Below are 26,127 nucleotides of genomic sequence, written 5' to 3' on the forward strand. Positions count from 1 at the left end.
CTCCGAAGGAGATCGCGTCGTCTGATGGGCGGGCATGCGAGTGGGTTGCGCGACTATCGGTCATCTGGCCTCCGAGATATCTCCACCATCGGGCCCGAGGCCGTGGTGTGTCTCCGGTCCAATCGGGGTAGGCGGACCAGTGGCATGTAGGAGTCTCCCGCAGGTGGCACAGATAGCATGAGTGTCTCCTTGGTAAGTCCATTATTCATATCGTGTGGGCAAGGAGGCGTCGAGAGCGTAGTAGCTAGAAATTGGTTGCTTTGCTAGTCAACCAGTGTCCCTTGCCATGTTGACCTTGGGACGGTTCTGGGCTTGTGGCATACCAGCCAAGTGGGCAGCATCGGGTTCTTGACCAAACTCCTTTATTCGTCCCGTTTCACGGTTGACGTATTCTTAGCGCTGTTTCTAAAAAGCGTTGTACATGCTGTGCGCCTCTGCGATATGGCCATGATGCTCAAAGTCGCGACTGTCTTCCAACGTCAGCTCCCTGACCTACCTACCTACTCTTTTCGCCTTGGTATCAGACGCCTCCGGGAGAAACTTACTGTCTCTCGCGGTGCGATAGCTGTCGGATACGGCTTCAAGATTGAAAGCAAAATGAAAAAGACGCGAAAGAAACGGGAGCAAGTTGACGTCTAGTAGAATTCAAACAAATATACCGGCGATGGCTGAGTGTAGTAACTCTTTCCCGCGCTGCAGGGTGTTCTTGTGTTTCTTTCGAAGTACTTTTTGGTTCACTTGTTCTCCTACAGCTAGCCGATGACAGAACGAGATTGATATAGCTGTTTAGATACCCTTCCTCATGTGAGATTTCTCGTTCCTTTACTGTCCTAGGGGGGTCAACTCACCCCGAATGGTATACAGCTTCAACAGAAAACCATAGGCGACGATAAACAAGTACACGTAGCACAGCAGCACTCACGAATGATATTCCATAGTCGGTCGTATGTTTCTGTGATTTGATTTTAGCAAAACGGTCAACACGCATGTGAGGAAGGGGGTCCCATCTTGTTGTTAGTGTAGGGTGCTAAAGGTGAACCGTGAACATTTGATATCGGGGGATAAGACCACTTCGATTATTACGTGGAGCGTGTTCTTTATCTTCGGGCTGGATGACTGAAATCCACCATTAGCTCCGCGGTCTCGTACTTGGTGCGTGAAGATGGTCTCATGAGGCAGGTGGCGTCCGGACGGATACATCCACTTACTTGCGGGTGTGTATCCCATCTGATAAACTATTCTCTGCCGCACCTGAATATACAACAGCAAACCTTCATATACCCCTCCGAGTCCATTTCTGTCACCAGCACAGCAGACGCCCTCTAGGTCGGGGTCCAGGTCAAACTGTGGCGTGGGTGGTGGAATGGTTCATGGTCAACAATCAAAATTTCCGCCCACACAGCCTATTCGACGACAGGCTACGAGTTCGAGTCCGCGTTTCCCAGTTTGTGCACCAAGAGATGTAGCCCCCAAATCGGCACCGGGGGGAGTGAACTCTTTTGCTTTTTGTTTCGATTGCCTTTGGAGGCTCGGACCCTCACAGATATAATGCCGGATGACTCCGAACTTACTAGACCTACGATATAGAAAGATAGAAGGACCTGGATACGGGTGTGGTGCCGGCTTCTCGTTGCTGTACAATCCACATATCCTACTTTGGCAGGTGATTTCCCTTGAGCGCTGGATCTCGCTCAGGCATTTCCGCCGAAAGCCAGTGAAGCCGGAAGGAACGAGACCCCCGCATAGAACGATGCGGTGATCACCTCCATCGCCGAGTATCTTGATGAGGCAACCTGGTGCAAACTTCCGCCATTTTTCTCGAGTGCCTGAGTGTTCGGTGGCCATGTTTCGTTTCCTGGGATGCGTTTTGTGATTGAAGGTTGGAGATGAATGTCTAGTGACCTAGGCAGGAGGATTTTGTCCGGTACCAGTGCGCATGATGAACGATAGTGGGAAAGATATGGTCTCTAGCGAGCCAGGAGACGAAGGCAGGGGTATGTTCTGGCTTTGCTACTTTGAGCTCCATTACAGGGCTATATCTTGTTTTCTAAAAACACCATCTTTTCCTCGGTGATTGGTACTTTGATATCAGTGAAAGGGGTGGCTGGTGAACCCCGTTCGGGCAAGCGGTCGTATAGACTGTAGGGCTTCTCAATTCAAGAAAAAGCATTGAAATTCAAGAGGCTAAACTATGGAGCATGATAGAACAGGAAGATGGAACGCAATTTGTTCTTCTACCTTCTGCATCAGTAAGGGTTCGTGGAAAACAGTGAATCTCGGAGGGATCTGGCTGAACGTATTGTTGTGAGCCTCATGTCGCGGTCCGTAACAAGGTAAACTGGCACGCGGGTTTTTGCTTGCAGGCTCGTTCAGAGTGCACATAGCATGATCGCGGATAAGTGGCCGAGCCTTGCGGATGATTGCTTGCGGCAAATGTTTGTGGATTGGCGGGTAGGCGGGTGCCCGGTAGGATAAGTTTGCTCGACTATTTGGTGACGTCGTGTACGGGGGTATGGAGTGTAGGCCTTGAAGGTGGTATATGCATCTGAAACTGCTCTGGCCGAAGAGAGTTGTTTTGGGGTATGAATATATCTCATCCGCGAGGAGATTCTGTTGGATGATGCTAGGTTCGATCGACTGGTATTGATTTCCAGTAATTAGTAGGAAGATGTATCTCATCGTTACAAGAGTCATTTGTAAGTCGTGCTTTCCGACGTGCGAAATTCTTAGAACAACACGCTGACCGTCGACTTAAGCCTTATTGTGTCCCATATCAACCATGGCGGGACACGAGGATTCGACTCTACAGCGGCCGGAGAAGCGCCCCAAGAACTAGACGCATGTTGTCCCCAAGTAGGCCTCCAGAATTCTTCGGCACATGCCACGGTTCGAACTTGCTGAAATTTCGCTCCTAAACGATACGGATACGATGCCATTGACGGGCGGCGGTGAGTAACTCGGCAATTGAAGATAACGTAAAGTGGTATATGTGAGGCGGCTTTGAAGAGCAGCCGTTTTGTTGCTTTGATTGGATGCCGGTACCAAGCCGCAGTGTTCACTGAAGCTTCAAGTACCTGAGCCGAAAGACCGTAGTAATGCAAGTGGGAAAAAAACCATACCCAAGGCTGCAAATAGGAGCTTGATAGCAACCTGGGTAAGTGGGTTGATAGGCGGGCATAGCTATCTCTCTCAGGAGCAGCTCAGCCTGTCCATGTAAGCCTCCAAGCGTCATCAGTTCTCGATCGGAAGGCCAAAGATTTCGCAAATCTTCCTCCTGAAAGTGGACTTTTTCTTCAATGTGATCTACTGGCTGTATGTTGACGAGTGAAGCTCGGCCTGGACCTTCATAGTGACGAAGTGATAGCGAGACTGAGAGATGCAATTTGTGCTCCGGGACAGGGCTTACACGAGGGAGATTCGGAGCATAAATGCGTACTTGGTCACGCTCATTTGTCCGCGGTTGGGATATTGGCAGGGATAGCTTCGCAATGACATTTACGCCAAGAGAGTAGAGGGGATGTGATATCCATCCTGTCGCACCCACGCACCTTGAGAATTAGTCTCAATTGAACCCTCAACCAATCATCTAGGAGGGGAAACAAAGTCGAGAAGTGAATACGACTTTTACTGAATAGGCAGAATTGATGAAATGGAAGCGATCTTCATCTTCAATCCCCACCAGCGTCGGCCATGTTCCGATCGACGTTGGATTAACCTCGAAAGTCTAAAAGACCAGGCCAAGTCACTAAGAATGCAAACGTGCCAACCAAATGTCCAAAATCCCCGTGGAACGGTGGAACTAGAGGCAAACCGGGGGAAAGAAATGTCTCACCAGGGATCGCAACGTACAGTGACGATCATCGAACGGTTTTTTGCACCGACTAACTTATATTGGACGTCACACCCCAGCTTTCCCCAGGAGTTCCAGCCCGCTTCTTATGCCGCTCCGGATTGATGATGCGGCGCTCGAGAATTTCCCGGTCGCGTCGGCTATTGGGAGAGAGTGTGTGGCCAGCCGACTGGCGTTCAGCGCCGCTAATTTTGAGGGTCTCAAAGGAATTTGGGTGTAAGAAACAAGAAGTCTGGGTGTTGTTTGGCCGCGAAATCTGCATGTGTCCTACTTCTTACAAGGACAAACGTCACGTCAATTATCGACTGTCGCTCTGCGCCATGTCGACTGCCACAAACGGAGCGTGTCCCGTTGTCTAGTGTTACCTAGCACATGAATCGCTCGCTGCACAAGAGGCACAAGCACAAACAAGATGATCCAGCGATATCGATAATTTGGCGGCTGGCTGATCCGTGGCTTGTGAACTTGTCACGGCGTCTGTTCTGGTGGACAAACGCCATTCAACTACAGCAAAATGGTGGAGGCTGATGCTGAAGTGTGTACTATCTATGCTGGATGATAGCGCTTATTGGAGTTTTGTAGCAAAGATTTTGCTAGAGATGATATCGCAGTGGCGGTACAGTTCCTTCGCTCATGGTAGGACTCTGAAGGATTTGAGAACCCGGAGCGAAGGAACCTTAGATCCTCTGTGTGACCTCCCACCTCTTCGGTCTCTTGACCGCAGCGAAATTTGATTTCGAAGCAATTTTACGTAGACGCTCACGTTGCCGCGGTTGAAGGTTGGCTGGTGAGCACTACTGACTGAATATCGGCGTGAGATTTCGGCTGTGCCATATTCTCCGTTCGGCCTAGGGCTCCCTCCGCCACGGTCAGCAACGCCGGGATTTCAGACTGTCGCGGCTATGCTTTGCACTTTTTTTTTTTGCTTACTACCCTGTCATGATCCTGTTTTCTCTTTTGAAATTCTAGTTAATGAATCGACATACGTTTTGCAACATGAAATGCTTTCGAACGGGTGGAAGACCCTTGGCGTCAAGCGGCACGAAAATAACACGAAGCGAGAGACTTACAGCAACCGAGCCTGGGCGGCTGTTGATTGCCAACCATGTTTTTTGTTGTTGTTTTTTTGCCAATGAGAACCCATGTTCGTTTCCATCTGAGTGTCTTGGAAGACGAGAATCCGTCAGTCGCCGCCTTTCTCCGCCATGCAAGTGTCCTGATTATGTACCTAGAAATTTCCGCTGGCTCTTGTGGTTCCTCTTTGTTACTTTGCCTCCTCATCAGCGTCCCGCCCTCTTGTCACTCTCCCTCAAACATGCGCGCGTATTGTTGTCTTGGCACCTTTCAATTAACCTGGCTCGAGTGGGCTTTTAGAGGATCTCAATCTGACGGGGTGCCATAATCTGACTCTCTTTTACCTTCTCTCGTCAATCCATACAGGTACTGGGGCACACCCACACACCCACGCATCCAGTCCGATGGGCGTGGGGACCTCTTCTTCCCTCTTTGGCGGAGTCTCTGAACAGCCTAGACTGGTCATCGCTTGACCCAAGAAACCAAGGACTCAAGCTATGCAGGCCAAAGTGCCGTCTGTAGGCGAACTCCTTGGCCGCAGCAAGCACACTGTTTGTCATGCCCAACCTCGTGAGATGGCGGCGTCTGCTTGGGAGGAGCGCCTTTTCCCTCTCCGATTCTGGGTCCTATCTTTGCCCCGGACTGGAGCGGGCACATCTTGAGGGATCCGTCAAGATCTATCTCCCGGAGCACTGAAAGGTAGGATAAAGAGGTCCTCCGTCCCCCTTCTTCCCGGAGCTCGCCACTCACTATTCTTGAGCCCTTTCTTTCTCTCTACCGCTCTTGAGGAAAACTTTAATACTGCTTCTATTCTAATAAGAGCCCAATCTCTGTCCTGCCCTTATTTCGACTTACACCAACATACCAAGAACCATGAAGTCCTCTCTCCTCCTCCCCTTCGTGACCCTGGCCTCGGCCATTTGCCACCACCGCACATCGCTCTACCGCCGAAGCCACGGCGGCATTGCGGCCCGCAGCGAGGACAGCCTGGTCGAGGTCGCAAAGTTCGGCTACGACGACCTCACGGGTCCCCTCAACTGGCACGGCCACAACAACCAGTCGTCTAAGTGCGCCACGGGCGCCTGGCAAAGCCCCATCAACCTGAACGATACCTCGGCGACGCTCGTCGCGGGCACGAGCTTGTTATTTGACGTGCCTAACCTGCCTCACGGCGCCGCCTTTGAGAATCTGGGTAGCACGCTTGAGGTCGTGGCTGAGAACGGCACGCTGACTAGGCGCGGACGCAAGTTTCATCTGAGGCAGTTCCATTTCCATACGCCTAGTGAGCATAGGGTCGATAGCGAGTACTTCCCCATGGAGGTCCATTTTGTGTTCGAGGCCGATGAGCAGCAGCTGAAGAGTGAGCCTCCCCTTCCTTTCCCCTCATTATTTTACGAGTTCTTGTCAAAACAATGAGCCAAGAAACCCAACTTGTACAAACTTGCTTTTACGGTTTCTTGTTTACTGTTCAGATATGGAGAACTGTGGATCGAAAGGGTAGAGACTGGAGAAACCAAAGCGAATGACTGACTAAATGGTTCCCCTTTCCCCCATAGACTCCACCGGCCCCAGCAACTCCGTCGTGGGGTTCCTCATCGAAGTCGATAACAGCGCGCCCTCGCCCTTCCTGGCCAACGTCTTTGCCCACCTCGACGAGGTTAAGGAGCCGGGCTCGCACGCCGAGACCGAAGAGCTGGACTTTGGCGAGCTAAAACGCCTCTTGGAAGGATCAGACGTCTACCAGTACGACGGCTCCCTCACGACGCCGCCGTGCACCGAGGGTATCGCGTGGAACGTCGTGGCGGAGCCGTTGAGGGTCGACGACGTGACGTACCGCGCTGCTAAGAAGGTGATGAAGTTCAACTCGCGGTATACGCAGAACGTGCCCGGGCAGAAAAACTTGTTGGAGAACTCGAGAGTTATGCTTAATGCCATGTCACCGTGAGAGAGGGGGCATTGGCCGGGATGGGGGTCAGCTACAGGGTACAACTAGACCGATCTGGGGATTGCCTGACTCTTGGATCAGAGGGGTAGGCGGAATTTAGAGATGTTGAGGGAGCAACGATGTTTGGGGTGCGTGTGGTTGTGCGTATTTCTTGGGGTTGGTGGCTCATGATGTGGATCTCACGGAGACGGAGTTTTGGCTTAATTGGCGTTTATGAGGGGCGCTTTTACGTATGAACTTGCATACAGATGTGGGAAATTACATTAGTAGGAGGGAGTCTGGCGAGCATACACATTGTACGGATACAGATGGGTGGTCATACAGATGCGGGAGAAGACGGCTCGATGTGGTGAGAGCGTATGTAAGTAGATACGGATACAGCGTACAGATCTCACAATATAATTTACGCATGAGCAGGGTTCACATTTCTTGGCATGGACGAAGCACAGATTCTCAAAATGTATTGCATTGTATTCTAATGAACAAGATTCAACTCCATGGTATCTTTCCTTGAACGCCTTTCGAGCACCAATGATTTTCGTCCACGGATTCCGCGCTCATGTAAGAATCAGTTCTCAGAGACGCTGGTCGGAAACTGTGACAGAGACTCCTCTCGTCTTTTCCGATAAGTTCTCCCCTTCGCCAAACCCCCCGATTTGCGGCCAATGCTTTGTCCGAGTTCTCCGTCAACACAGAAACATTGGCGGGACGTCGTAGTTAGCTCCAGTAAGAGGAAATCGTACCCGCATGCAGGCTGTGAAAGAAAAAAGCAATGGACGACATGGACGGACGTTGACCGGAGCGATGTCACGCTCTTTGGCCCGTCTAGTTTTCGTCCTGGTTCCTTTCTCCGCAATACGGCGGCGGCGTACTTGAAGCATCCCAACCCCGGACAGGTTGACAACATGATGGGACCATTCGCACCTCAAGGGTGAAAAAGAAGGGAGGCTGCTATTGTGCGCGTATCCGTAAAAGTGATGAAAGGTCCAATTGAGAAGCGACGGAAGAGGTTGACGACGCCAATCGTGTGATTGGTGGCCCGTTTTGATGGCCCCTGGTCCGATTCAACGGTTTTCACTTGGCACAATTCAAGCTCTTTCTGCTACTCGTTGGCGCACATATGCCAAGACACCTGAATGGAGATATGAGTGGTTTGGCCAGAGGGATTGGATACGCGGACTATGATGCCCATGTGGAGTGTAGAGTGGAGATGGAAATGGACCATTGACTCCAAGTCTTGTCTTGCGTGACGTGACTGCGGAGGCGATTGTGGGAGGTCGGGGCGCGCGAGTTCGCAACGATGAATGCAACTTTCCCAATGGGTCTCCTGGTCTTGGCTCTCGGCATGGCATGCACGTCTCGGCTATTCCTGCCTCCCCTCACCACAGCCTGCTGCTGCCTGCGTCTATCTTTCACTCTGCGGACTTTTGTTCTTGCAATGGGCAATGGAGCAAACACAGAATGAGGCAAGACAGAGATGGGCAGGGGGGTTGGAGAGCTGGGCATCGGAGGCCGAATTTTGCGGGTTTCCGCTTGGCGTCGGAAGCCGCGTGCCGGTTCCTTGAGCCTTGTGGGGCACCACCGGTCTCGCCGATTCCTTGGCGGGGCTCTCGCGGTCCGATCGCGTGCGGCGACGGCGAAGGGACTGCGGGTTGTTGCCGACCAAGTTTGGTGGTTGTTTTTTTTTGTATCGGTGCTTCATGTAAGTTCCTGGAAAGGCCCTCGTGATGTACGATTTGGGGGGTTTCTCTCGGAACATTGAGCACCTCAACTCAATGAACAACCTAGTCCCGCTTGAAGACGCTGCGGGCCATATCCGTGAAAGAACGGCCGCCAAAGAGGAACTGCGAGCTGTGACGCCCGCAGTGGGTGTAGACGTTGACGGTCTGGGAGTGAGACGACTTGCGCTTCGAGGGGCGCGGGCAGTCTGTAGAGACTGCTCTTCTGTGGGTGAAGGTATCTGAGCCTGCCGAGATGGAGCTCGCGTCTGAGCCGGCGCGGCTGCTCTTGGGACGGGGAGCGTCGAAGTTGGGGGTGTTGAGGGAAGACATGATGTCAGAGGTTGGTGTCTCTTAAGAATGGTATGTTTGTTTGTTTGTTTATCAGAAAGTAGATTTCTTCAACGATTGGATGAATGAGTTAAAGATTGGATGGTGATTGTACAATGCAATGATGGACTCGTCCAGACCGTGGGGGAGCCGTCCTTAAATGCTTGAGGGGCTCGTCATTGCTGGATACGGCTACACGGCGATAGTTTCTTGGCTTCCTGCTTACGACCGCTTGGTCGGCATGGATTCACGACGCCTGGTCTAAGAATGCTGTGCCCCGAGTGGCCGCTTGCCGACTTGGCCGGGTTGCCGGTCGATAGCAGCCCCACACGAGGGCCGGTCTGCTGGACACGGTTTACCCCATTGATGTGACGCCGCGACCGAATGCGAGCCGCGGAGTGCGTGAGGTGGGACTTGGCCTCGTAAGGCAACAGCTAATGCAGGTGCGCACCCCTTGTGTTCGTTCGCCATGACATGCTTCCGCATTCGTAGGTAGCGTACCCGTACGACGCCAATGGCTATCTTTACGCGAGGATCTGCAAACTGGGCTGATCGTTTGGCGACGGCCTCAAAACTGGCGTGCTGACACAAGGGATAGGGCTTAACTGTAAATTTTGAGGCCCCTCGATTATTCGCCGGAAGAAGCAAATGTAGGTTTCCCTTCCTGTTGTTCAAGCCTCATAATCTGTCTCGCCAGAGCCTCGTTCACTCAAGCAAGAAACGAGGAAACGTGGGCGAGGTAACGGGCCGCAAATGCACACATTGCATTGTTCGGCCTCGTGACTACGTAGTATGAACGACTTCTCGGTGTTGGCGAATAGGACGGTATCTCGGCACGGCAGCGTCGTCAGCTTGGTTGGTTTAGTCATTCGCCGTACCGAAGTTCGGACGACGCCGATGGTTTAGCGCCGTTTGTGGCCCTCGGCGCCACGGCACGTGATGTTTGTTTATCTGGATGCCTGCTGAGTCGGGCGCACCGAAAATGCTCAGGCCGCAAGGCACGCATGTAGGTAAGGTATCCATACCCACCACACTCGTGCCCCCAACCAAACCAGAGAGATTGACGAGAAGGTGACAAAATCAGACGCCAGTCAACAACGATTGTATACTCCCTAACCGTCTTGTTCTTTCTATTATTTCTCTTGGATCCTATTCTGCTATCACTTCATCTTCTATGCATTCATTAGATATCGCTTTTCGAAGAAGGAAAAGGAATAAGAATAGTAGGATGAGGACTAGAGTACATAGACCGGCAAGCGATTATGTCAGCCACTTGAGTGACAAGTAACTTGCCAAGCCAGGGGCACCAGCCACGTTCCCTAGCCACGTTCCTAACCTTGGCGCCCGGAAGCTTAAGCCTGCGGGTTAGGTACCCCAGATTCGGAGCCGTAGGGCTGATGGAAGGGTCGACTTGGTGAAGCTTGAAATCGCACCGTCGTTGAGAGAGGAACTATGAATAAGGTGGTCTTTTTCCGGTTCAGTGTTGCTGGAAATTGGGCGAGTTGGTTGAGATCCTCAGGCGACCCATATACCGAAAGTTGGCACCACCAAAACGCGTCCTTCGTTGCCAACAATAACTGATGCTCAAAGACGAGCATTTTGAGGCCCGAATGCGATGGAAAATTGAGATATGACATCATTGGCATTGATCGGTCATTGTCAGGCGCATTTATGCGCCGCGGCTTCTCATTCCCCCAAAAGGCAAGCGGGTTGGTGACGGCTGTCTGGCTTGAGTTCCCATTGAGTAACAAGACGCAGTGGCCCGAAGTTGCACTTTATTCAAGAGCTCTCAACGTCTCTCTTTCGAAATACAATAATGCGGTCGCGACAATGCGACGATTTGTGGTGGACACTCATCGCCGCCCACTTACCCCGGGCCCGACTTTTTTAACCTCTTGCGCGCCGAGGAGCACCGTCAATCCTTGCAAAGTGATTGACATGCTTCAGACTTTCCACAGGTAGAGACGAACATCGGTTGACAGAGCCGCTGACTGTGCTCGGGGAGCAACGACCCGAACAAACAGTCGGATTTCCTCATGCCAATGGCAGAGAATTCCAAGATGCAGATTCCATTCGGATTGAGGCCCCTCCACGAAGTCAGTTGGGTTGAGGAAACAATTGGGTCCACACTCCTCAAAGCGGAAGTCTTGTAGCCTGAGAGCGTCTAGCGCTCGGACCATTTGTGGCTGGTGGGCGCTGCACGTGAGACCCACTCTACAGACTCTCGTCCCTCCTCGCCCGAGTGAATGGCGCGCAACTACGCGCTGTGGTGATTTTTCAGCGAATCCGACTTTATTATCACCAGGTGGTGTTCTCATTTCTCGCTGTGCATTATCGCCAGCGAAAACTGTCGTCGACATCCAGGTCGACTCGACTTTTTGCGACCGGATTGCTCAGAGGCCAATGGCGTTGTGCCGCGCAAACACCTTTGCCTAACGCCTCCATTGTTCTTGCACATCACTCTCCCTGAGCGCTAAGACACTGGTATGGCCTTCTTACTTCCCTTCACGTTCTCAGTCGCTGCAATGAAGTTCTGGATTGATACCATTTTCTGCTATTGAAACTCTTCTACAGATTTTCCTCGTCTGCATGTTGATGCTAATCATCAGTGTCCAGACCTTGGCGCGAGGTAGCTACCTAGGCAGCAAGCAGTAGCTTTCCCCGGCGTGCACGACGCTCAAAGAACACGATACCAATCCTTTCAGCCACCACACATCGTCTAATTCCTCAATCGAGTCACAATGCCGTCGAAACGAAAGCGCGACATCGAGGATTTCGATCCTAACAAGTCGGATTCCGATGACGAGAACTTCGAGCCTGGCGCGGATGGCCCCCCCGTTCGCACCAAGAAGCGATCGCGCGGATCCAAGAGCCAAAGGAACGCTGGTGGCGGTGGACGGCGCCGGAACAACCGCTATCGAGGATCCGACATTGAAGATGAAGACGATGATGACGTGTCCGATAGCCAAGACGAGGGCTCCTTCGCTTCTGAAGACGACGAAGAAGAAGAAGAGGTCATGCCTGTCAATGCAGCCGGTCGTAGGTCAAGAAAGGCCGCGACCAAGCACAATAGCTACAAAGAAAGCGACGAAGACGAATCCGACCCCGCCGAAGAGTCAGACGATGTGCTCTCTGAGGATTTGCCCAAGCCCAAGAAAAAGGACAGCTTAATGATCAAGCTCAAAGTGCCGAAGAATGCTTCGACGACCGCTCCCGGTGTTACTCGACGATCAACTCGTGCCCACACCGAGGAGTATGGCGAGGAGCACGTTGAACTCACCAATTCCGGCAAACATGGACGGCCTGCCTCGCGTTCTAGGAGCCCCGAGACCCTGGCCCGCACTCGATCTTCCCGCTCCATTAAGGGTTTGAAGAAGGGACCCGAGACAATTGAAGAGGCCACCCAAGAAAGCAGCGGTCCTCGGGAGGAAGATGTTGATGAATTGGCTGGCGATGCTGAGCAAGCTGTTGAAGAAACAAAGGATGCCGAGATGGAGGATGTCAAAAAATCGACAGAAATCGTACAGGGAGACATTGTGGCAGAAGATGACGATGACGACGAAGACGAAGGTCCAATCGTCACGCGGCGAACCAGGGCAAAGAGAGGAAGTGGCTCTGGGCCTGCTGAGCCCGCCGAACCGGAGGCTGATGCCGAAGGCGAAGCCGACGATGACGTCCCCAAACGATCTGGGCGCCTAACTCGTCGCAACGGGCTTCGGAAATCAAAATCTGTTCAAGAGCCAAGTAGCGATTTCGAGCCCGGCGAAGAGTCAGCAGGGGAGGAAGATCGCATGTCTGAGTCGCCCAAGAAGGATTCCGGCGACGGTGACGACGGTGATTTCGACAGCCCGGCTCCGCGCGGTAGGGCCGCCAAGCCAAAGGGTCGATCCACCCGGAGCTCGCGCCGTGGCGCCGAGTCAGCCGAGGAAGTCGAGCTAGACCAAGACGAGTTGGCCGAAGAGCTCCACGAGCTAAGGCAGGACTCCCGCTCGCGGCGTCCACGACGACCTTCACCCGCCATCATCTATCAAGAAACAGCATCCAAGCGACGCAGAGCCGCCGCGAAGCCCATGAACTACTTCATGCCACCCCTCTCTGCCGTAAATATTGAGGAAGATGACGGCGAAGATCCAGCCCCGACTCCCGCACGTCGTCGCGGTGGTCGTGGGGGTGCAAGTCAAGCTTGGGATCGCGCCCTCAACACAACATTCGGACCTTTTGGAGGCGGAGGCGGCGCCGGGTCGCTCCTTGGCGGGCCTTGGGGTTCCGGAATGGCCGCAGGAGGTGTCGATTCGGACAGCAGTGACGATGAAATGGGCCAACGATCAGGGCCTGCTGCTGGAAATGTTGGCATGACGCCCACATCAGCCGCCGCTCCAGCTGGACTTCTCCCTGGCCTTGCGCAACCTTTGGGTGGAGAGGGTGGCGTGGGGGCAGCTCCCAATGTTGGCAAGATCAAGAACCAGAAGGCTTTGGCAGATGCCGATCCTCTTGGAGTCGATCTGACTGTGGACTTCAATCATGTCGGTGGTCTTCAAGGTCACATCGATCAGCTGAAGGAAATGGTCCAGCTCCCTCTTCTATACCCTGAGCTGTTCCAGAGATTCCATGTCACGCCACCTCGAGGTGTTCTTTTCCACGGTCCACCCGGTACTGGTAAGACTCTGCTTGCTAGAGCTCTTGCCAATTCCGTGGGCGTTGGCGGGCGCAAGATTACTTTTTACATGAGAAAGGGAGCCGATGCTCTGAGCAAATGGGTTGGTGAAGCAGAGAAGCAGCTGCGTCTGCTCTTTGAGGAAGCGAGAAGAACGCAGCCGAGTATCATTTTCTTCGATGAAATTGATGGTTTGGCTCCGGTGCGCTCCAGCAAGCAGGAGCAGATTCACGCTTCCATCGTCTCAACACTCCTGGCCCTGATGGACGGTATGGACGGCCGCGGACAGGTTATTGTAATCGGCGCCACCAATCGTCCTGACAACATCGACCCCGCTCTCAGACGACCCGGGCGATTCGATCGAGAGTTCTATTTTCCACTCCCAGACGTGGCCGGTCGACGGTCCATTCTTGAGATCCACACCAAGGACTGGGGTCTCTCAGAGCCATTCAAGCAACAGCTTGCCGAAAACACCAAGGGCTATGGTGGTGCCGATCTCCGTGCTCTCTGCACGGAGGCTGCTCTCAACTCCATTCAGAGGACATACCCTCAGGTCTACTCGTCAAAAGACAAGCTCATCGTCAATCCTGACAAGATCAACATCCACGCGACAGATTTCATGCTGTCGATCAAGAAGATGATTCCGTCGTCTGAGAGGTCCGCCGGCACAGGCGCTGCTCCTTTGCCCAAGGGGATCGAGCCACTGCTTAGAGACCAGTTCACATCGATCAAGAGGGCTCTGGACGATGTTTTGCCTCGTAAGAAGAAGCTGACAGCGCTGGAAGAAGCCATGTTCGAGCAATTCGAGGATGAGGATCACGGCTTCGGTAGAGAAGCTCTGCACCAAGAGTTTGAGCGGTCTAGAATCTTCCGCCCGCGATTCCTGATCCACGGGTTTTCAGGCATGGGCCAGAGCTACTTGTCCTCTGCCCTGCTGCACTACTTCGAAGGTGTACACGTTCAGAACTTTGGGCTTCCCAACTTACTGGCCGATGGACGGGTAGGTTCATTCCCATCCCATTGATGTCTGCGTCACTAACATCTCGCAGCCCATGGAACAGGTGATTGTCAGTTTGTTCACTGAAGTGAAGAGACACAAGCCAAGTGTCATCTACATCCCGAGCATCGAATCGTGGTATGCCGCTATGAGAGACACGCTACCATTCATCACATTCAAGAACATGCTCAAATCTATACCGCCTACGGATCCCATTTTGGTGCTTGCAACGGCTGAGTATGAAGCTGGGGAAGACCTTGCACCTGAGCTCGTCCGAGAGCTTTTTGCCTTTTCCCGTAAAAACCGATTGCAGATCCAGCGGCCGAAGCATGTGAGTACAACAGATGAAGGTTTATGGCGACATCTTTGCTAATTTCACTAGTCAAATCGGCGAGAATATTTTGCTTCCATTGTCGACCATATTCGCAAGAGTCCGGCTGACTTCCCTGATCCTGCCAATCGGAAGAAGAGAGTCTTGGAGGAGCTCCCCGTTGCTCCGCCGCCGCCACCGAAAGTACCCACCAAGGAAGAGATCAAGGCCATGCAGAAACGCGACCACCAGTTGCTCAATATCTTGAAGGTGCAATTGCAGCCAATTATGGACCAGATCAACAGGAAGTACAAGAAGTTCAGGCAACCCGTCCTTACTCCCGGTCAGCTGGATTACCTCTTCCTCGAAAAGGATCCCAACTATGTTCGCCCCGACGTAGCGGGCATCGAGCATCGGCCTTTTGAGATCGTGAAGGATAAGTACGATGTTGACGTGCTACGCGAGACAGTTTCTGGCAAGACTTTCTACAACCTCGAAACGACAACCATTGAGGAGAGGTTGTCGAACGGCTTTTACTGTCGACCAAAGGACTTCCTCCGGGACATCAAATCGCTTGCCAAAGATGCCAAGAACATTGGCGACAAAGAGCGGACGCTCAAGGCAAACGAACTTGTCAGCAATGTCGAAGTCGACGTCGCGACGATTGAGGGTAACACCAGCACTGTGGACTGGGAGGCGTTGCACCAGAGACAGCTTCAACGCGCTAAGGTCCAAGCTGAGAAGGCGAGGAAGAAGAAGGCGCTTCAGTCTGTTCTCGACCGAGTTCAAGGCGATGTGGGTGGCGGTAACGACAGCGACTCACAAGGGCCGGTCACTTTGGGCGAGCAGATTCCTGGGTCTGGTCATGCCATGGCTCGTTTCCAGGTCATGAGCCCGGGACCGAGTGGCGGCGTGGGCTCCCATCAGCAAAGTAACGGCACATCCAACCCTTCTCGGCAAAGCGACGTGCACATGAGCGGCGTGGACGACGACGACACGACGCAGGACAGCTCCATGCAGCCGCCGCCTCAATGGCCACCTCAAGGAAACGCGACAACTGGCGCTACACAGGTATCCCAAAGATCTGTCATCACCACAGTGCCCCCGGGCATGTCGCCTTCTGCGATTGTGAACGACGCTTCCACCACCAAGACGTCAGATCCATCGGACAGATCGACAGACAAGTGGAGCACGCAAGCGACAGGACCGACAAACGGGTTCCATCCAGATCAATCCAGCCAAGGCGACAACTCGCAGCTGCAAGACACCCAGATCCCTGCCGGTATGGATCCTGTGAGCCAGGCCACTTCTAGCGACGCAGCTTGGCCACACTCCCAAGCCCATGGCATGGCGCGTGGGATCATTCACCCGCCTGGCAGTCAGACATCATCACCCAACAAGTCTAGGAGCTCAGGAGACTCGAAGCACGCTATGCCCTTGGTCAATATTCTCAATGACTCAACAAGCGAGGACATCAGGAATTCGGGTTCGTCATCTTCGCAGCAGCAACCCGTCATCCACGAGGGCCAGGTCGAGCAATTCCTGGACGAGTTGACGGAGAGAACATCAGGCTGCACTATTGAGCAGTTGGAGCAGATCAACCGTGAGCTCATGGACGAGATCTGGAACACGAGGCATGAGTGGAACCGCATGAAGGTGCTCGGCGACCTGACCAACGTGTTCAACGAGACCATTAGCGACATTGAGAGCATCCAGGGCTTGTTTCAGCAGAGCCAGCAAGCATAAAAGAGGGGACATGCGAAGCCGGACAGCAAATGCTCCCCACGACTTGTACCATAGCACGTTTCCTTGAATTACTTTTGATTTCCTCCACTGTCTTGAGTCTTTTTCTTTTCCGGCATCCACGGCGGAAAACACAGGTTGACGGTGGAGTGGGGCTGGTTGGGTTGGAGGTGAGAGGGGAGGGCAACCGGCAATGGTCTAATTTGTGAGCGACGGGACGACCCCTTTTTTCTTGTGATAAAGTGCATTATATTGAGAATCCACCGCATCCTACTCTGTGTAGCATGGGGTAGGCAATAGACAAAATTGCATTGCACTGTGTTTCCTGATGAAGCTTTTCTGTGCATTTCTTTCGACTATCATGGAGAGGATAGTGGCATGACTTGTTCGATCTCTCTGGTTCAGGCACCTAGTTTCCATACGTTGACGACGCTACATGCCTTCAATTTCAACATCAAAGTGATACAGCATTATCATGTTTCTCACGAAACCATTATATTTCCATACAAGATAGCTAACCCAAAGTACTCCCTCCATCTCAAAGCTTAGCTTTGGCGCTATCGTACCTCTTCCCCTCGTCGTCCTGCTCCTTGACGCGCAGATCGGGCAGTTCCGCGGGCATGATTCTCCGTGGCTCGGCTCCGGGAACGAGAGAGTACTTTGAAAAGTCCGTGACGCCGGCGTGGTCCCGCAAAAAGTCTTCGTCGAGGACGAGCTCGCCGTTGACTTTTGCCGCGGGCGCGCGCAGGATCTCGAGGATGGCGTCGGAGAAGATTGTGGGCTTGCGCAGGTCCTTTGATTCGTCTGCGTTTGCGGCTTGGAATTTTTGGGTTGCTGCGGATTCGATGGCCTGGGATGGACTCTTGTTAGTTTACGGAGTTCGATGTAGATTGAGCATGGCTGGAGACACCATGCTTATTTATGGAACATTGACAAAGATCCAAGCAGCAGGCTTTCGTTCAAAAAAGAAGATTAAAGAAGGGAAAAATAGAGAAAAAAAGACAACATACCGCGGCGGGCCAGATACTCGTAATGGCCATGTCCTCTAACCCTTGCCGGACGAGGTCCATTGACAGGCCCTTGGTTAAGACGCTCATGCCGACTTTACCCATGGCGTAGGCCGTCTTGCCCCGGAAGAAGCGGCTGTAGATGGGCGGGCTGACTACAACAACGCGGCCGCGCCGCTCGCGCTTGAGGTGCGGGAGCGCGGCGTGGAGGGTCAGGTAAAGGCCCTCTGGGTTCACGCGTTGCATGAGCTGGAAGCGTTTGGGGGGCGTGTCTTCAACCGAGGCCCACCAGATTGCGCCCGAGTTGTAGACAAGGACGTCCAGGCGGGCGTAGATCTGGGGGAGGAGAAGGTTTGTATCAGTGGATGTTACTTGTGGAAGGACTACGAGGTGAAGAAAGGGTCACTGTCGGTATAACGAGGAGAAGTTTGATGGATGGATACCTTGATCGTCTGTTCGATGAGCCGTGTGACGCTGTCTTGGTCTCGGACGTCGACAGCGATGGGCGTTGCGTCGCCGCCGGCCTCGTGAATTTCACGGGCTACCGTGCTGATGGTTGAATCATTTGAGTTGGGATTCGGTGGAAAATGGTTGGCCTTGGATGCGTCGCTTATGGTCTTTGCAGCAACGACGACTGATAATAAGCGTAAGCTACTCGATGCTTTGAATGGAGAAGACAGGAGGAATTGGCAGTACCTGCATAACCATTCTTCGCGAGGTCAATGGCGATTTGTCGACCTATGCCTCTCGAGGCACCGACTACTAAAGCTACCTGCTTGGCTTCGCCCATAATGTGTGTATAAGGTAAGCTGAGAAGAATGAAGTGTGTGTTCTCTTCTACGTGTGGGATGTGACTGGGGGATTCCCAATCATGTAACGTGATGAAAAGTATTTCAAATATGATGTTTTATCAAGTCTTAGAATCCACGTCAACTTAGATATCGTAGCGCAACACGGTATATAAGCCTTGAGTTGCGCAAGGTTATGTGAGACCTCGTACACATGCCGTCGGGGCTCGGTACGTGAACGTGTATTAGTGATCCTCCCCGATTGAGCTTGAAGCTAAGAGACTGGAGCTTTATCCGTACCCCAGACACCCACTGGCTTGTGCCGAGGTTCCCCACACCATCCACCTCAAGTCCACTTCATCAACTTGTCTTGATCAACCTCTATTCAACATCTACTACAAAGATTGCGCCATCGAGTGTGCGACGGAGATTATTACGTTCTTGTCCGTCAATAAGCCCGAATCGCAAACATCACTACAACTTTGATGTCCAAGTACCGCCAAGATGGGCGGCAAGATTGATGCTTACATAGACATTGGTGAGTCTCACAGTGTACTAGGTATTTCAAGGACCCAAGGGCTTGACTGATGATAGTCATCAGCATCGCTGTATAGTTATATCGCCTTCACTCATATTATCAACAACCAGGAACTTCTCGCAGCCCATGGAGTCCAAATAGAGTTCGTCTCCCCTTGGCCTACCAAATGGCCCTCTCAACTACAGTCACTGACCAACATACCCCATTAGGATTCACCCTGTTCTCCTTGGCGCCATCAACGCTGCTTCAGGTATATTTATCTAGGTGTCTTAGGAATTTAATAATAATTCAACTCACTCATCGCCTAGGAAACAAACCACCATGGACACTCCCAGCTAAGGCAGAGTACGGCACCTTTGACGCCCGCCGCTCCTCCGCCCGAGCAGGCAAGCCCGGCATCACCACGCCCGAAAGCTTCATGGAGCGAAGCATGACAGTCGCCCCCCTCCGCGCCCTGCACTTCATCAAAGCAAACTACCTAGACGCCACGTACCAGACGGCGTGGCACTGGTTCCTCCACTGCTTCTGGGAGCCGCCTAACCTCAACCTCACGAAGCCCGACGTCCTGGCCAGAGCGATTGCGGACGCGCCCAAGCAGTACCCGCCTCCCGCCAGCGGCAGCAACACGCAGGAGAGACTGTTTAGCGAGGCGGACGTTAAGAGGATTTTGCAAGGAGTAGGGTCGCAGGAGATTAAGGACTCGGTCAAGACTAAGACGCAAGAGGCGATTGATCATGGTGCGTTTGGCGCGCCGTGGTTTTGGGCTGTGAATGAGCAGGGCAAGGGCGAGCCGTTTTTCGGGAGCGATAGGTTTCACTTCATTTACGAGTACCTGGGCGTCCCTTACCAGGACATTGCCATCTCGCCGCCTGGAGACAAGGCGACTGCAAAGCTGTAGTCTGGTCGTGTATAAATTATGTCTGATATTTGTTTAGGGGGTATCTCTTTTGTTATCTCCATGAATAGAACGCCGAGCCGTATCCAATACCCAAGACCACCGTGAAGCCACGTAAGGTGAAGAACAACAACACAGCAACGCAAAAAGGGGTTTCACTGCACACGGCCAGCCATCCTCGCCCGCCGCGCGTCGTCTTCCCTCTTGGCCTCGCTGCGCGCCAGGAAATCTTGCCTCTCGGCGTACGAACCCTTGGCCCTGCCCGCCAGCTCGAGTTCGTCCTTGAGCCCTTCCTTGTCCACGAACCCGGCCCAGTCCATCTTGCTCTTCTGCACCGTGTTGAGCTTCTTGGCCTGCGCCTCCTTCTCCCTCGCCTTGATTCGCACCGTCATGCCGAGGTTCAGATCCGAGCGCTGGCTGACAATCTCAATGACGGGCTCAAAGGCCGAACGGAACGCCTTCTTGAGGACGCGTTTCGGTTCGCCGTCCTCGTTGTCGGCGTCTGCACCCGCGGCTTCCGCGGCGGCGGCGTCCTTGCCGAGGGAGGCGATATAGAGCTTTGCCTCGGCTGAAGAGCGTGCTACGACTTTTTCTTCGGTGTGGACTTTGCCTGCAAAGTTGTAGGTTCGCTTGATGCGGATCGTGTCTGACGGGTCGCCTGCCTGGGCTTCGTCTAGCTTGTTCGTGTCAGGCGCCGCGGCGATGGGCGTGGTATCGGCTTCTCCTCCGCCTCCGGTCTCGTTCTCGCCACTTGGTGCTGCTGTCGCCTTCTGACCGGAGAGCATTTGTGCCCAAAGGGCATCGACGTCGACCGTTACAGGGCCAGATGCGGCCGCGACTTTGCGCTCTTCTTTTCTGTGACACAGACTGTCAGCGACTCCTGGTAGAAGCCAGGAAGGAAAAGGCTGTGTCCACTCACTCTGCAGCCCGCATACTCCGCGTCTTCACCAACCCTCCTTCGCCTCCCTCGTCATCCACGCCTAGGGCCAGGGCAGCGGCCGCATCCCTCGCTGCCTTTTTGAGCTTCTTCTTCGCTGCCTTCTTAATCAGGGCCTCATCACCCGAGTTTTCAAAGTCTGCAGCCTCGTCGCCGCCGGCATCGCGCTTGCGCTTGGTCGTTGTCTTTGCTGCGTCTTCGCCGTCGTCGGCCTCGGAGTCGGACGCTTCGGAGGCGCCATCGTCGGCTGCGGCTGCCTCTTCAGGCGCAAAGTCCGAGTCCTGAGAGGACTCGTACTCTTCATCGTCTATGGTCGGATCGGGAGGCATGTTTTGAGGTTATGGTGGGGGCTGACATGGGTTGGAGGAAGTTGAGAGTCGCGTCCGAGCAACTGACTTCCATGGCTGAGAAAGTTCGGTCGGCTGTTATCGGCGCAATCGTGACCGAGGGCGCTCGGTGAAGGGTGGTCTGTGTCCAATCAGAGGGCGTTACCCCCACCATCTATCACTGACTGCCAGATCCCTCGACGCCCTTGGTTTTATCCGGTTGAAAGCATCATTGACACAGTGTATACCGGTGTTTTCAATAGGAGAGGCCAGACTCCAGCCCCATAAAGTCAATTTAGCCGGCGCGGCGGGTTGTAGTTTGACGCCTTGCAGGTTGTTTTCCCGGTACGCCTTCTGAGTCGGCGATCTACTCTGCATATCCTCCCAAATGCGTTTAATCTTGAGCTCCCCCGCACAACAGAAGCTTTAGCGTTGGCCAATACAGACACCCGGAATCTCTGCCCTTTACTGGGTACGAAACATAAATAGGCGAAGTTCATCTCTGGTAGTGATTTGTGGTTCAATATGTTGTCTGCGTTCAATTAATCGCAGTAGGATATACTGCACCATTATAGACCCATCTTTACTATTTCTCCCCCTTTTGGATAACACACCCACTTAGACACTGTGGTCAAGAATCGCAATTTTTGTTCACTGCTGTCCACAGCTATGTCTGCCAATACAGAACCGCTCACTGACGCCCAGAAGGAGCACTTTAGAACGACAGGCTGGTTGAAGCTGAGCAATTGCTTCACAAAGGAACAAGCAGAATGGGTCACCAAGGACGTCTGGACTCGACTAGGCATGGACCCCAACGACAAGTCAACCTGGAAGCAGGTAACAAACATGCCTCATCACCGCACCTTTGATGCTTCCGAATACGCGCCCAAGGCATGGGCCGCCATCTGCGAGCTGTGCGGCGGCGAGGACCGGGTGGCACCCGAGTCAAAGGAGTGGAGGGACTCTCTCATCGTCAACCTGGGTAGCGAGGAATACGAGGGAACAGAGCCCGATCCCAAGGAACTGGGCATCTGGCACGTCGACGGCGACTTCTTCGTCCACTATCTTGACTCCCCGGAGCAAGGTCTGCTCGTGATCCCGCTCTTCACGGACATTGTCCCCGGCGGCGGGGGGACCTTTATCTGTCCCGAGGCGATGGCCGGGGTCGCACGGCATCTATACGAGCACACGGACGGGGTCTCGCCGCGGATGGTACCCAGAGACCATCCCGATTTCTCAAGGGAGAAGAACCTCGACTGGTTCAACGAGCTCGCGCGGAGCTGCGGTGACTTTGTCGAGGCTCACGGGGAGGTAGGGGATGTGTATCTCTTGCATCCGTTGATGCTCCACAGCGCCTCGAGGAACCCGCTGCGGCGGCTGCGTATCATCACGAATCCACCGGTATTCTTGAACCAGCCTCACGTCTTTGATAGGGCGGATGGTTCGTACAGTCTTGTGGAGCAGGCCACCCTGAGGTTGTTGGGCGTCGAGTCGCTGCCCGGATGGAAGATAACGGCGCCACGGGAGCAAGTCATCCCAGAGAGGCTTAAGGTTCAGGATCGGATGAAGCAGGAAGAGATTAAGCGTCTCGCAGCGATCGCGTCTTAGCGTTGCGTAGAGATGGCACAGTGGGCTCCTGAGTATAGCCTCGGATGACAGCTGGGAGCTGGTACGTTCGAGAATTGACGGACGGACTCATTCGAAAGAATATTTTGCCATCTACAGTAAGCAAGAGACATATTCAGCTCCAGCAAACGTGGTGTATTCTTAGATGCCCCAAAACTGTACTTCACCTGAACTTCCAATCTAAAAATGGGAGCGAAGCGTCGCAGGTGAACAAGAACATGTGTTGTTGGGATGAAGATACACGCAAGAAGCGTAGTAGCGGAGATACGTCCTGCCTGCATAGAAAATTGAAGCTACTTGTTCATTCACCAGTCTGAGCCTCGAGGCAAGTTCCATCATATTCGTACATGAAAAGGTGGAGGAGGAATAACGCCGTTGGACGCTATGACCAACACCTTGGATACCATGGAATATGGATACCGCCAGCAAACCTTGGGCTAAGCAGGCGCGGCAGGGTGGCAGGACCCTTGCCCAAGTGCTCCTGCCTGACATCACCCCATCTGGTGTACGATTCTCGGTCCCTCCGTACCTAGAATTGGGGACCCTACCTCAGTTACCTTTTCGCAATCTTCCCTCCTGACACACCTTTTCCTCCCATCTCCGACCAGTCTGCAACAATGAGCAGCGACGACGAAGACTTCGTAGTCGAAGGCCCAGAGTTGGCCGCAGACGATCCTATGCGCGCGTTTCTACCGGCGTCATTTGGAAAAAAGACAAAGGAAGCCAACATCGCCGCCCAGATCGATCGGAGCCGGAGAGTGGCAGAGAAGCCGTCGACGGGAGCTTCCGTTGAGGGATCCGCAGGTCCGCCAAGTGCTGATCACAAAGAAAAGAAGTCCGACTCAGACAATGACAGTGACAGCGACGACTCCGATTCAGACGACTCCGAAGATGGCGACGACTACCCAGTCTCGCACGAATTGGTACTGAAAACCCACGAAAGAGCAGTCACCACAGTAACGCTGGACCCAGCAGGTGGAAGACTCGTGTCAGCCTCACTCGACTGCAAAATCAACTTGCACGACTTCGCGTCCATGACACCCAGTACTTTACGAGCATTTCGAAGCGTTGATCCATGGGAAGCGAAATCGTCTGCCGCGAATGCCGAGTCGCACCCGATCCACCACGTCGAGTTCAACCCCCTCGCTGGGAGCGTGTTTCTCTGCGTATCGGCACACCCGCAGGCAAAGATTATGTCGAGAGACGGCGACATTTTGACCGAATTTGTCAAGGGCGACATGTACCTCAGGGACATGAACAACACCAAGGGGCACATCTCAGAAGTAACCACAGGAACATGGCATCCAACCGACAAGAATCTCTGTGTGACTGCTGGCACCGACAGTACCCTGAGAATCTGGGATATCAACAACAAGCGCAGTCAGAGGGACGTGATTGTCTTCAAGTCTAAGGCGGCGGGATCTGCTGGGCGAACGAGGATGACGGCGGTTGCCTGGGGCGCGCCGGCACAAGGTGGCAACAACGTGTTGGTCGCGGCGGCATTAGACGGCTCACTGGTTATGTACAGCGGCAGTAGCCCGTTCTCTCGGCCGACCGCAGAGATTCGAGACGCCCACAAAGCCGATACCTGGACCGGAGGTGTGGATATCTCCTCCGACGGCCGTATGGTCGTCACCCGCGGAGGTGACAATACGATCAAGTTGTGGGACACACGGAAGTTCAAGACGCCTCTTGTCACAGTGGACCATGCTTCGACGTCAGATCACTTCCCGATGAGCAACATCAGGTACTCTCCCAACTCGACCAGCATTTTGACAGGTTCCGCAACAGGCGACCTGCACATTCTGAATCCCGGAAATCTGAGAGCCGAACATGTCACACCAATTACACCCGGAGCACCTCTCATCACTGTTGACTGGCATCCCAAGATAAATCAGATTATCACGGGGTCTGCGAATGGCGAAACACATGTGCTTTACAGCCCGACAATGTCGATGCGGGGCGCTGTGGAAGTTATGTCACGAGCGCCAAAGAAGAGGCACATCGACGACGATCCGTCCCGAACGACGGATATGACGACAGGAATGTCTGGAGATGCTATCATCACACCAGGAAGCGCAATGGCTAGCCGCAGAAATGCGGGAGTCACAGCTTCAGGCAAGTCCAAGGATCCCAGAAGACCAGCAGTCTTGGAGCAAACGCCTTTCATGCGAAACCAGCCGGACGAAAAGCACATTGCAGAAAACATTCCTCTCGCCAAGATGCTTCACGAAGACCCCAGAGAGGCACTGCTGAAATATGCCGATGCTGCAAAGAAAGACCCAATGTTTACTGCGGCGTGGCAGACGACCCAGCCCGTCACTCAATACGCGGATGTGAGTGACGACGAAGGGGAGCCGGACAAGAAAAGGGTGAAGCGGTGAGAATTGTGCGCTGCTACTATCGGGTCTCATTGTATGATTTCGTAGGGAATCATGACAAGAGTATGAGCTTGAATTTGGACGAAGGAAGGTTTGGAGCAGTGCTGGCTGATCAATCCGGGTTGCATTTGGGATATGGGTACGGAGAGAAACACCAGGGAAATGGCAAGCCTGCCATTCGGCCTGCATTCCTGGAAGGATCTCTCCACTTGTTCATCTTTCCGTCAGATTAGCTTCGCTGGGAGCAACCCCCAAACATGGAGACACGCAAAGCCGCTGACACTTGCAGAACGGGAGTGTGTGGACGTCCCCGCCACGGCCAACTCATCCGGCCTGGCCCGGGGTAGGTACTCCAGCCAACGCGCGTCTGAGGAAATAGTATGGGGTCTACGAGAGAAAGACGCGCCTCCGATGCGCCGACAACCTAAACATTTTTCTTCACCTTGCTGCAAACGAACGACGACAGATGCCAAGCGGCGTGGATCTGGCATTCCTTGGTGGCCGATGAACCTGACAGGCCATGGTTTGAGGCGCGCATGTGGCCCGGATAGTACCCGAAGCCAACCAGTGGCCGACCAGGCCGGCCGCTGCCTGCCTGCAGTAAACCAGGGAACGAGTTGGCCCAAGCGCCCTCGCTTGTACATAAGCAGATTAGTGTAGACGCCTCAGGCAACAACTTGTTGCGGTGCTGAAAATTACGGGGACTCAGTTTCACAGAGTCCGCACCAACCATCAATGAATCTTGTCGTTGTCCTCACCTCTCCATCTCAACCGGCACCGCGCGCATCGAAAAATCGCCATCCCCCCTCTACAGGCATCGACACCCATCTCGGAAAGTGTCCAGCAACCTATTCCACGCGATTTCCTCGCGCATATTGCTCGAGGCAACGCCCCGACGTCGCGCCCTTCCGACTAACTCCCGTTTTTTTCGCATCACGTCCTGTTCACCCTTCCACCCATTCCCCCCCCACGCTTCGCGGCACCGCATTCGCGTCCCCCATCCATCGT

The 26,127-nt window shown here is 53.6% G+C and overlaps 8 protein-coding genes across 8 annotated transcripts; 5 read left to right on the forward strand and 3 right to left on the reverse strand.

Moving 5' to 3' along the window:
* Nucleotides 1-5,797: 5,797 nt before the first annotated feature.
* On the forward strand, nucleotides 5,798-6,869 carry CCOS01_16604 (carbonic anhydrase; the record flags this gene model as incomplete). The annotated part of the gene is made up of 2 exons (XM_060464740.1): nucleotides 5,798-6,284; nucleotides 6,481-6,869. 2 exons carry the CDS (start codon nucleotides 5,798-5,800, stop codon nucleotides 6,867-6,869), a joined length of 876 nt encoding a protein of 291 aa, XP_060304628.1.
* Nucleotides 6,870-8,653: 1,784 nt separating this feature from the next.
* CCOS01_16605 (uncharacterized protein) lies at nucleotides 8,654-8,920 on the reverse strand (the record flags this gene model as incomplete). The annotated part of the gene is made up of 1 exon (XM_060464741.1): nucleotides 8,654-8,920. The coding sequence occupies one exon, from the start codon at nucleotides 8,918-8,920 to the stop codon at nucleotides 8,654-8,656; it is 267 nt and encodes an 88-aa protein (XP_060304629.1).
* Nucleotides 8,921-11,658: 2,738 nt separating this feature from the next.
* Nucleotides 11,659-16,624, forward strand: CCOS01_16606 (ATPase; the record flags this gene model as incomplete). The annotated part of the gene is made up of 3 exons (XM_060464742.1): nucleotides 11,659-14,571; nucleotides 14,621-14,899; nucleotides 14,951-16,624. 3 exons carry the CDS (start codon nucleotides 11,659-11,661, stop codon nucleotides 16,622-16,624), a joined length of 4,866 nt encoding a protein of 1,621 aa, XP_060304630.1.
* A 535-nt stretch (nucleotides 16,625-17,159) lies between these two features.
* On the reverse strand, nucleotides 17,160-18,418 carry CCOS01_16607 (short chain dehydrogenase; the record flags this gene model as incomplete). The annotated part of the gene is made up of 4 exons (XM_060464743.1): nucleotides 17,160-17,471; nucleotides 17,632-17,964; nucleotides 18,072-18,262; nucleotides 18,325-18,418. 4 exons carry the CDS (start codon nucleotides 18,416-18,418, stop codon nucleotides 17,160-17,162), a joined length of 930 nt encoding a protein of 309 aa, XP_060304631.1.
* Nucleotides 18,419-18,920: 502 nt separating this feature from the next.
* Nucleotides 18,921-19,852, forward strand: CCOS01_16608 (DSBA-like thioredoxin domain-containing protein; the record flags this gene model as incomplete). The annotated part of the gene is made up of 4 exons (XM_060464744.1): nucleotides 18,921-18,954; nucleotides 19,018-19,096; nucleotides 19,164-19,204; nucleotides 19,263-19,852. 4 exons carry the CDS (start codon nucleotides 18,921-18,923, stop codon nucleotides 19,850-19,852), a joined length of 744 nt encoding a protein of 247 aa, XP_060304632.1.
* Nucleotides 19,853-20,004: 152 nt separating this feature from the next.
* Nucleotides 20,005-21,115, reverse strand: CCOS01_16609 (bucentaur or craniofacial development; the record flags this gene model as incomplete). The annotated part of the gene is made up of 2 exons (XM_060464745.1): nucleotides 20,005-20,704; nucleotides 20,769-21,115. 2 exons carry the CDS (start codon nucleotides 21,113-21,115, stop codon nucleotides 20,005-20,007), a joined length of 1,047 nt encoding a protein of 348 aa, XP_060304633.1.
* Nucleotides 21,116-21,781: 666 nt separating this feature from the next.
* CCOS01_16610 (uncharacterized protein) lies at nucleotides 21,782-22,720 on the forward strand (the record flags this gene model as incomplete). Its single annotated transcript, XM_060464746.1, has 1 exon — nucleotides 21,782-22,720. The coding sequence occupies one exon, from the start codon at nucleotides 21,782-21,784 to the stop codon at nucleotides 22,718-22,720; it is 939 nt and encodes a 312-aa protein (XP_060304634.1).
* A 635-nt stretch (nucleotides 22,721-23,355) lies between these two features.
* On the forward strand, nucleotides 23,356-25,122 carry CCOS01_16611 (WD repeat domain-containing protein; the record flags this gene model as incomplete). Its single annotated transcript, XM_060464747.1, has 1 exon — nucleotides 23,356-25,122. One exon carries the CDS (start codon nucleotides 23,356-23,358, stop codon nucleotides 25,120-25,122), a length of 1,767 nt encoding a protein of 588 aa, XP_060304635.1.
* Nucleotides 25,123-26,127: the final 1,005 nt, after the last annotated feature.

This window comes from Colletotrichum costaricense (assembly GCF_030867565.1).
Source record: "Colletotrichum costaricense strain IMI 309622 chromosome Unknown Scaffold_32.1, whole genome shotgun sequence".
Lineage (NCBI taxonomy): Eukaryota > Fungi > Ascomycota > Sordariomycetes > Glomerellales > Glomerellaceae > Colletotrichum > Colletotrichum costaricense.